We start from the raw sequence: 11,776 nt of genomic DNA, 5'->3' as shown, positions 1-11,776 counted from the left end.
AGAACTTTTCAGGAGATTTTATGAGTCCCAATTCCTCCATCTTCTCATACCTAGAGAAACACTGATGTCATTAACGGTGAAATCTGCTTTGGCTATTAAAGAAAACTCTACAATTAAAAGTCAAAATAGAGTAGCTATGGTTCAGATATCCTGAGAAATAACTAGGTGATGCTATGGGTGTACTTTTAGATTAGACCTTGTATTGGTAAACACTTGAGTTTTCTGAGTTGTGTCAGGCTTGGATGCCACCATTTTCAAAACAATGTCTGCTGAAAGCTAGTAACCTTACTTTTTATAAAACTAGGCAACTGGCTACATGGCTACAAGTCTCCCTGAAGTGCCAGGTCCAGACGGTTTCAGGCCTATTTTTCTAAAAAGAAATGAGATTGATTTTGTCTATTAAATTCCAGTTATCACTCCTCCAACTACTTCTAATTGGGTCTGTTACACCAAAATGGCAGACCAAGAGATTAGGGTTTTAATCATACAAGACTCAGATCTAGAACTTGGAACTCAGAAATACTTCCAATTCAGTGTCTATACTCCAAGCTGGGGCAGTCCTATGCCCCATTGTGACAGGAAGTTATCACAATCATAGTTGCCTAGTTCCCTAAAATTAAAACTGAGTGGGACTCTGTGGGAATCTGGAGTACAGATCTGTTCTGTGTTCTCCATTTCTTATCTGTAGGATATAGACTTTGTTCAGCCTCCTTGACCTTCCCTGAATTCCAAAGCTTGGTTTCAAACAATTGCTAATCAGGGAAGGGAGGGGATGCAAAAACAGAAACAATAAAAGGTTGGTACAGCCTCCAGACAGAGTCCTGGTTCCTACTCAAAGAAATATGCATAACAATGTCTTTGAGCCCCCACCCAGGTGGAAGATGGTAACTTCAGACTGAACACAAGATTCCTGGAGCACAGCTCTGTTGCCTCACCACCAACCAATCAGAAGCGGTCACAAACCCTGCAACACTCACCCCAAATGTTGCCTTCTGTTTCCAGGACCAGAGATGACCATCCTGTTAGGTCTCCTGTTTGGCCCTTGTCTATTTCATCTCTGAGAGGGGCCAACTAAATTGCTGTTACTACGAGGGTGGAAGTTGGTTTCAGATGTGGAACACCCCAACTTAGATCAGGTAGAGAGAGACTTCTGCTCTATTAGGCAGGCCTATGCCCATGCACAGCAGGAAGAAGTTACAGAAGAAAGAGACCTCCGCCCCAATTCCCAAAAAGTATCTTGAGTATGAAGTCTCTCAGGGGGGCCTATGTGCTGCGTTAGGGGAAGAATGTTGTTTTTATGTAAATCACTCGGGGGTAGTCAGGGAGTCCCTGGCCAAGATAAGAGAAGGGCTGAGTCAGAGAAAAAGAGAAAGAAAAATATCTCAAACCTGGTTTGAATCCTGGTTCAATTCATCCCCCTGGTTTGCAACTCTCATATCCTCCTTGGTGGGGCCCCTGATTATCTTGTTACTACTACTCACCCTCAGGCCATGCTTACTAAACTAACTAGCGGCCTTCATTAAAAGCCGCATCAACGAGGTGCAGCTCATGGTGCACAGATCCCAATATATGGCCTTGCCAACGGTCCCCTTAGTGGGAGACAATATAGAGCTGACCCAAGACCCCTGATTGGGTCTGTCCTGGATCCTGGAGAAGGGGGGAATGAAGAATCAAAGCTACTCCATTTTGTAAGGTTCCAGGAAAAAAGCCTTTGGAAATCCCCTGACCTCACCCCACCACCTGCGAACCAATCAGAACCCTTGGCCAGCCCAGGAAATTCGAATCAAGCCCAGGAAAGGAGAACCAATCAGAACTCAACACCTAACCCTTCACCAGAAGGTGACAAATCAGACCTGGAGACTCCTGTTTTTTGAATTTTTCAAGCGATAATACCCTATATGAGCAATGTAACCCAGAGCTCAGGGCTCCTCCCTATAGCTGCTGTGTCGGTATCGGTGGGAGCCCCAGCTCGAGCTTGGTAATAAAAACTCTCTTGCTTTTGCATCGGATATCGGCTCCCTGGTGGTCATTGGGAAATTTCGAGACTTGGGCATAACAATGTCATTAGGCTAGCTTGACTTTTATTGTCCAACAGAAATTTTGATTGCTTTTAAGGGCTCATTTAGTAGGAATGATCATAACAAAATAATAAAGTAAAAAATGATAGGAACCCCAGTCAGAAAAGAATATACTTCCTTCTTTTATTTACAACTAGCTGACTAAACATAAAACGGACATAATTATAATTTTATTAACCCTAGAATTAATAATCTAAATTTCCAAAAAGAGTAAAAACATTTTTATCCCAAATGTATCACATGAACCATCAAGAAAACACTGATATGTGTACATTTCTCATTTAATATGCAGTCAACATAAGAACTCAACACTTCTACTTATCTGAATAATGTTAGCACTTTATGATTATAATGACCCTATAGATGATTAATTTCATAGCCTAATATAAATTATTATCACTAGACCCATTTTTGAAGATTAGATAACAATATAATTCTGGTTATTTTATGTTAGACTATCAGTTCTGTTCAGTCACTCAGTCGAGTCCGACTCTTTGTGACCCCATGAATTGCAGCACGCCAGGCCTCCCTGTCCATCAGCAACTCCCAGAGTTCACTCAGACTCACATCCATCGAGTCAGTGATACCATCCAGCCATTTCATCCTCTGTCGTCCCTTTCTCCTCCTGCCCTCAACCCGTCTCAGCATCAAAGTCTTTTCCAATGAGTCAACTCTTCGCATGAGGTGGCCAGAGTGCTGGAATTTCAGCTTTAGCATCATTCCTTCCAAAGAAATCCCACGGTTGATCTCCTTCAGAATGGACTTGTTGGATCTCCTTGCAGTCCAAGGGACTCTCAAGAGTCTTCTCCAAAACCACGGTTCAAAAGCATCAATTCTTCGGTGCTCAGCTTTCTTCACAGTCCAGCTCTCACATCCATACATGACTAGCAGAAAAACCATAGCCTTGACTAGACGGACCTTAGTCAGCAAAGTAATGTCTCTGCTTTTGAATATGCTGTCTAGGTTGGTCATAACTTTTCTTCCAAGGAGTAAGTGTGTTTTAATTTCATGGCTGCAGTCCCCATCTGCAGTGATTTTGGAGCCCCCAAAATAAAGTCTGACACTGTTTCCACTGTTTCCCCATCTATTTCCCATGAAGTGATGGGACTGGATGCCATGATCTTTGTTTTCTGAATGTTGAGCTTTAAGCTGACCTGATAACGGGCGGAACATCTAGAATGTCTTACATTATGTTGAAACTCCCCATAACTTTTCTCAGGGCTGTCTTTATCTCCTTATTCCGGAGGCTATAAATGAGGGGGTTGAAGAATGGGGTCACCATAGCATAGAACAAAGTTGCAACTTTCTGCATCTTAGCAGAATGTCTGAGACCTGGGTTCACATACATGACCATCAGAGAGCCATAGAACAGGGATACCACAGCCAGATGAGACCCACAGGTGGAGAAGGCTTTCTGTCTCCCAGTCGTTGAAGACATGCAACACAGCTGTTAGCACAAGAGTATAGGACCCAAGGATGAAGAGGAAGTTACCAAAGATAACTATTGAGCTTAGACTGTAGCAAAGCAATTGGGTTTGGGGGGCAGAGACACATGCCAATGCGAACAGTGGCCCTGGGTCACACACAACATGGTCAATGATATTTGGTCCACAGAAGGGCATCTGAGAAATGAGAACAATGGGGATCAGGAACCACAGAAATCCACAGACCCAGCAGATAAGGACCAGTTTGGTACAGAGATGTCCAGTCATGATATTAGGGTAGTGCAAGGGACGGCAGATAGCAAGGTACCGATCAAAGGCCATAACGGTCAAATGCAAGCATTCAGTTGCTCCCAAGGAAGAAAAGAAATAAAACTGTAGGAAACATCCAACAAAGGAGATGGTCTTTTTATCTGAGAGGAGGTTGACCAACATCTTGGGGACTGTAGAAGAGACATACCAGATCTCTAGAAAGGAGAAATTCCCCAGGAATATGTACATGGGGATGTGGAGTCGCTGGTCATGCCATAAAGCACAAATGATGGCCCCATTCCCTGTTATGGTCAGAGCATATATTGTAAGGAAGAGTGAGAAGAGGAGGCTCTGAATCTTCCACTCATAAGAAAAACCTAGGAGTATAAATTCTCTTACAAAGACAAAGTGGGAATGTGGCTCAGAGATGTTCATGTTCATTGGATCATTAACGTGCAACGTCAACAGACACGTATTTGTCAGTTAGGACTACCTTCAAATGTGTCCCTGTTTAAGAATTAAGAGAAGACAAATACAAATTGGGGCACAGTAGATAGCTGGCTTCACAGAAACAAGCTTTTGCTTGCCTCTAAATCTTTTCCTTACTATGATATCACTAAAAAACTTTAAACTCATTTTGTAAGCTTGTTATTCTTTGGGGAAAGCATGATCTATAATAGTTTCTCATAGATTTGATAGCATATATCAGAAAGTGTTAGTCGCTTAGTAGTGTCCAACTTTTTGTGATCCCATGGACTGTAGCCCTCTAGGCTCCTCTGTCCATGGGATTCTCCAGGCAAGAATACTGGAGCGGGTTGCCATTCCCTTCTTCAGGGGATATTCCTGATCAAGGGATTGAACCTGCATCTCCTGAATTGCATGTGGATTCTTTACTGTCTGTGCCACCAGGGAAGCCCCATAACATAAATTTGCTCTTAATAAATGTACTAATTTCTTTCCCTAAACCCATTTTGTGGGGCAACAGACTCAGTAAAGAAGGTTTTAATTTTACTATTTATCTTTCAGTTAAATGTGCTACTTAACATACCATTCAACAGTGAAACAAGTGACTATGTTTTACCAACTTGTTAGGATTCATTTAAAGTCAATACTTTTGCATTTCTGCTTAAGCACCATAAAAATGTAAGGCCATAATATTACTTACTGACATTGACTTTTAATATTGTACTGTTGCAATGTCTTCTGTAGAAAGCAGTGGCTTGACATTTCCACTTAATCTTTCTCCTAGATGGAAGTTTGTAAATAAACCTAGGTATGAGACTTTATATTTTTAAGTTTTTTTTTTTTCCCACAAAATTTTGGGATTAGGTTTCTTTATACTTTCAACCATGGAGTCACAAAGAGTCAGACATGACTGAGTGACTGAACTGATTCTTTATATACTCATTTGAAGTAAACAATTTCCACTACATGAGAGAAATCAAATGCTTTCTTGGTCACAAGTAAACTTCTTCCATCCTACATTCTCATGAAAACTATGACAAGAATAGGAATACCCTGAAATATTTTGTGTGTGGCAATATGCAGGGATGTGAGTCCTAAAAATTGTGAGGGTTTATATTATGGGCACAAACACACAATTTTCAGAAGGAATTTTTTTCCCCACCTATTCTCCACACCAGTGCTCTGCGTAGTCTTCTATAATGATGTGGTGGAAGGAATTAAAATTCCTTCATTTAATAATATGAATCTTTTCAAAACTGCTCCAAATCAGGAACATTAATAAATCAGCATAAAGAAACCATAGAATAAACGAGACTGACAAAGAGGTGTCAGGACTCTCTGCTGTGCTCAAAAGATAAAGGTGTTGTGGTTTTGATATAGATTGAATCTCTAGGGACCTGTCTAAATAGCTATATCTTCTTGTCTTCAGATGGATAAAGAATTTATTGCTGCACAAAAATTAAGATTGCACTTTCTTTACCACAGATTCTTCTGGGATTTGGCCTCTATAGCATTAGGGAAGTTCTCCTCCAAGCCAATGGTTCATTAAAAGTTAAACTATTGCATATTCTCTGAGGAATCAGTAAAGAGCAGTGACTTACTCTGAAGCCCTATTGTTTACAAATCACTTGCCCATCTGAAATATGGATTCCAAAATTTTCCAGAAGGCACATTTTGAGGAGAAATAAGATACAATGTGTCACAAAAGATTCTTATAGGAATATTTCAAAGATCATCGGGCATATTTTGGAGGATAAGGAAGTGATGGGCAGAGAACCCAATGAGGCAAATGTTCAGGTGAAGAAACTGTAGGACATTGAGGATGAAAATTTGGAGAATTTAGAAATAGCTTATAGCATAGTATTCTTTAGATATGAGAGAAGTATTAAAGTTAACTGACTGAAATACTTCAGAGGCACATGTGAATACCTAATTAATATGAGACATCACATTTTTTTTACCCTTCAATTTTTACCTTCAGCCATTTAGGGTTTACCTAGTATACTAAAACACCCAGGTGAGAATGAAAGCTCATATCATGTAGCATAAAATGATTGCGGACATCAGGAATATATGCCTTGGAACACTGGTCTGTGAACCATAAGCTGCTTGAGAATGCTCATGTGCTCAGTCACTAAGTTGTGTCCGACTCTTTGCAACCCCATGGACCACAGCCAGCCGGAATCCTCTGCATAGGATTTTCCAGGCAAGAATACTGGAGTGGGAATATTTAAACGTAAATTGCTCACACTAAAAGTGATATTCCCTGGTGGCTCAGACAGTAAAAAATCTACCTCCAATGCAGGAGATCTGGGTTCAATCCCTGGACCTGGAAGATATCCTGGAGAAGGAAATGGCTACTCACACCAGTATTCTTGCTCAGGAAATCCCATGCACAAAGGAACCTGGAGGGCTATAGTTCATAGTGTCACAAAGAGTCAGATAGAACTGAGGAACACTTTCAAACTGAGAGACTAAAGGGGAAATAGATTACTTAGACTTTTATTACCTTTTAGTGATACTACTTCAGTCCTTAGAAATGCTTAAAACATTGCTTTGATCTTGTTATTTGCCTGCTTAAAAACCACCACTGGTTTCCTTATGCAAAATTTCCCCAGTTCTCCACAAATAAACTTCAAATGCTTTTCTCATCTTACCTTTTCCTACTCCCCCTTTCAGATAAATTGAATAACATTTCATTCTCTGAGTACCTTTCAATTTCTCATATTTGCATCTTTGTGGTCATTTTGCTTATTGGAAATCCTCATTACCTCCATCTGCACCTGCAAAACCCCATCTATCCTTCAATCTCTAGTTCAAATGACATTTTCCCATAATACTTCTCCTTATTCCCCTAATGGCAGCAACTTTTCCACCTCTGAAATTTTATTTAACTGTCTTTGTATTTCTCTTATGATACTTATCAGAAACTTCTTTGTGTTGTCCTTAGTTATATACTTATATTTTCTCCCTTCCCAGATTATAAAGTATCTGGAGGCAGACAGCTATTATTGTTCACCTTTTAACTAGCAAACAGACAAAAATACATTGCATTTATTGGCTCTCATGAAATATTTGATTAAATGGTTGTGGTTTTTTTTGTTTTTGTTTTTGTTTTTTGCTATATGAGTTTTCTTATTTGTAAAATCAGCACCTTTGAACCAAAGTTATGGCAGAAAGTGAAGAAGAACTAAAGAGCCTCTTGATGAAAGTGAGAGAGGAGAGTGAAAAAGTTGGCTTAAAGCTCGACATTCAGAAAACGAAGATCATGGTATCCGGTCCCATCACTTCATGGCAAATAGATTAGAAAACAGTGGAAACAGTGTCAGACTTTATTTTGGGGGGCTCCAGAATCACTGCAGTTGGTGACTGCAGCCATGAAATTAGACGCTTACCCCTTGGAAGGAAAGTTATGACCAACTTAGACAGTGTATTAAAAAGCAGAGACATTACTTGCCAACAAAGGTCTGCCTAGTCAAGGCTATGGTTTTTCCAGTAGTCATGTATGGATGTGAGAGTTGGACTGTGAAGAAGGCTGAGTGCTGAAGAATTGATGCTTTTGAACTGTGGTGTTGGAGAAGACTCTTGAGAGTCCCTTGGACTGCAAGGAGACCCAACAAGTCCGTTCTAAAGGAGATCAGTCCTGGGTATTCATTGGAACGACTGATGCTGAAGCTGAAACTCCAATACTTTGGCCACCTGATGCGAAGAGCTGACTCATTGGAAAAGACCTTGATGTGGGGTAAGATTGAAGGCAGGAGGAAAAGGGGATGACAGAAGATGAGATGGTTGGATGGCATCATTGACTCAATAGGCATGAGTTTGAGTAAGCTCTGGGAGTTGATGATGGACAGGGAAACCTGGTGTGCTGCAGTCCATGGGGTTGTGAAGAGTCGGACACGACTGAGCAACTGAACTGAACTGAACTTGAACCAAAGTAAAAAAAAAAATTCAAAGTGCATTATAGTATTACTCTACATCTACAGATAATAAAGAGATCCAGTCAGGGAGAGCTCTATATAGGTTAAAATCATTATGAGAGATTTAGAAAATTCATTCAAGAAATGGTTTGAAATGTGACATAGAACAGTCCTACTCCAAGTGCAGTTAGTGTATTAGCATAGTCCTCAAATTGTTAGCCGGAGAAGGCAATGGCACCCTACTCCAGTACTCTTGCCTGGAAAATCCCATGGACGGAGGAGCCTGGCGGGCTGCAGTCCATGGGGTCACTAAGTGTCGGACACAACTTCGCGACTTCGCTTTCACTTTTTGCTTTGATGCATTGGAGTAGGAAATGACAACCCACTCCAGTGTTCTTGCCTGGAGAATCCCAGGGATGGAGGAGCCTGGTGGGCTGCCATCTATGGGGTCGCACAGAGTCGGACATGACTGAAGTGACTTAGTAGCAACAGCAGCAGCAAATTGTTAGCTGTCTGTGATAAATTCAGATACTAAGATGAAGCATTTAGAAACTTTCATAGTTGACTAGTTTGTGATGTGTTAAATCTAATAATATAAAAGTTAGCTATATTTCTGTTTTTATATTTCATTTTCTAGTTATTAATTTTTTTATGAAACTATTAATCTTCGCTGCAATGAATTGGGGTCTATTCATTCAGTAAAAGGCACTGACTTACACGACAAGTAGAATTCAAACTGAATGAGGAGGGCACACTAAATAGGAGAACTCTGTGTGGGGTACATGGGTCATTAGGCTGTGATGTGCATCTTTGAAGTTGATAAGAGAGAAGAAAAAGAAGACAGCGGTGGGTGGGAAGAAAGCCTTAGTTAGGGTAAGGGAAATGGTTTGGTTAAGCCAGAGAATTAAAGAGGAAGAGGCAGAGTAGAGACCAATCCCAAATTAACAAAATGCTCCCCTAAAGTAATGTCTTTGAAAGACCATGGTACAGAAAGACTACTTTCTGAAGTGTCTCTTCTGTTTGGGCTGCTTCAACAGAAATACTATGATCTATATGTGCCACATAAACAGAATTTTATTTCTCACAGATCTGGAGCCTAGGAAATCCAAGATCAAGGCATCAGCAGTTAGAGTATCTGGCGAAAGCATACTTCTTGTTTAGACAGCCTTGTTAACACTGTAACATCACATGGTGGGAGGGATGAAGGAGCTCTCTGGGGTCTTTTTTCAAAGGGCACTAATTCCATTTATGATGGCTCCATTGTCATGGCCTATTTACCTAAAGGCCCCAAATCCTAATAGCATACTATCACGCTGGGGGTGTGGATTTCAACATCTGAATTTTGGAGGGACACAGACATTCAGATTATAGCGTAAAGGTTATAAACATTCCAAGGAAAAGGAGCATAGCCATCCCTCCATATCTGTGGGGGGATTGTTTCCAGGATCCCCTAAGGTAAAAATCCAGGGAATGTCAAGTCCCTTACATAAAAACGGCACAGTATAGTCAGGTCTTTGATACTGTAGATTCTCCATCCCCAGTGCCAGACACAGAGGGCTGGCGGTATTTTCAGGTTTAGCCGTGGAAGCAATTCTGATTCACAACTAACAAACTGTTTTGTTTTGAAATGTGAGAGCATGTATATAGAGGTATATAGAGAGCATTTATATTATAAGATAGAACACCAGGCTGCTAGATTTCTGTAGTGCAGCAACAGAAATATTACATGATATTGAATGATAGCTGTACAGTGGAAAAGAGTATTTTCATGAACTGCCCGATTTGAAGCAAATTCTTTTCCTATCAAAAGTCAGAGAGGTCTATGATTCCTGAGAAGCCGAACAGAGTATGTGGAGAGAGAGAAAGAGAGAGAGGGGCATAAGAAGAGAGGAAGAGGGGTGAGGAGAGAGGGAAAGAGACTGAGACCACTCTCAGATTACAGGTAACTGCAATCTATAATTCTGCATGTCCTATGTTCTTTCATACAAGGACATTGGTTTTTTAAATTGGTAATTCAGTGTTTGCATGTTCACTTGCTCGTAACTCATGTTAAGATAGACTTTGTCAGTTATATTACTGAGAAAACCATCGTGTGCTTCAACATACTAACATCTCTGCTTTGTGATTCAGCAACATGTATGTTACTGATAAACTATATTTCTATATTGATGTACTCTATTATTTCTCTCTAATCTGAGTATACAGTGTTTTGACTTGTTAACTCTTTATTATGCTGCCCACATTTTTAGCTACATTCTAGTAATTGAGAATTTGGGATAGAAAATTAACTTCCAAATTAGAACTTGTAATGAGAGCAAATTCCCTGTGAACATAAGCATGAAGTATTATAACGATGGAGATATTTTAGGGTTTACTGTTTGCCACACTCTCTGATAAGCAGGTTGATTAATTTTATCCTCACAATGGCACTAGGAAGAAAGCTCTATCATTACCGTTTCTTTAAATATGAGTTAATGGAGGCATATATGAAGTCATGCAGTTAGTGGAGACAGAATTTGAATTCAGGTAGTCTGGTTCTGACCGTTACCATATATCGCCTGTTAACTGCAAATTATTTGTAACCTGCTATCAGGATAGTTAAGTAGCCTTGTGAGCTTCCTGATGTACCTCTGATTTTAGTTTCAGAGGTGGTGGGCATTCCCTTGAGAGCTCAGAATCAGTCTGATAGCATCCCTCCTGTCTCAAGCCCTATCCACAGGGCCTTTTCTGAAGACACAATGGCTCATTTGGTGCACCAGTCAATGTGTTTTTGGAAACATGAGTAGTCAATATCTCCCTGTGCAACCATGGTTAGTCAATAAATGTCTTAGACCTGTGCCATTCAAATGGACAATTCTCAGAGGTTCTAGTGGAATCAAATTTTCATTGGTCATAGTAGCTTCTTCTCATTCCTCATTCCTGCTACCTGAAACCACCTTCTATTAATAATAAACTACCTGCATGTTTCTTCTTTTATGACAATCCAAAACAAGACATCCTTTTTCAGTTGTGTTGGAAAGAAAAACTTGTAAACCATTTGTTACCAAAGGATGTATTATCTGTTAAATCCATTCACTTTCACAGTAGAGTGATCATTATTTCAAATTATTTGTTTAGTGTCCCAACTAGAAGCTTATATACCCAAACAATGCAAAATATTAAGGTCAGAATTGGTGAATGGTAGGCTTTATATCTGAAGTGGGAGAAAAGCAATTGTGAAAGAGGATGTGTGAAATAAGTCCATTTGAAACTTCAATAAAAGATGTGTTCTTAGGCACAGCAGCTTTAGGAAAATGTGCATATGTAATTTGAGAATCTAGAAATTGAACTATGCATGCTTGTGTGACTTTTGGAAAGTCTTCACGTATCCCGGGGGTAAACAAGTCCCAGTTTTGAAGACTTAATTCTCTAGAACACTGTAAACACACACACACACACACACACACACACACACACACACTCACAGACCAAAATTAAACTAAACACATGGTATTTTGGCTATAAATGGAGAAAACATAATCTAGTTTATGTCTCAAGGAAAGTTGAGAAGGAGAACTGCTGTAAAAGGGCTTTGCCAAAAGTTATAGGAAGTGACTTTCATGAAGGCTCTGAGATTTTG

At 40.0% G+C, this 11,776-nt stretch overlaps 1 protein-coding gene across 1 annotated transcript; it reads right to left on the bottom strand.

Annotated features, from left to right (window-relative positions):
* On the bottom strand, nt 3,262–4,207 carry LOC102178361 (olfactory receptor 11H12-like). Its single transcript, XM_018053806.1, is given in 2 exon segments — nt 3,262–3,517; nt 3,519–4,207. Coding segments are annotated over 2 exon segments (945 nt in total).

This window comes from Capra hircus, chromosome 10, assembly GCF_001704415.2.
Source record: "Capra hircus breed San Clemente chromosome 10, ASM170441v1, whole genome shotgun sequence".
In the NCBI taxonomy this organism is placed as follows: domain Eukaryota; kingdom Metazoa; phylum Chordata; class Mammalia; order Artiodactyla; family Bovidae; genus Capra; species Capra hircus.
Note: the sequence above shows the minus strand (reverse complement) of the source record. Positions and strands in the feature narration are given on the sequence as shown.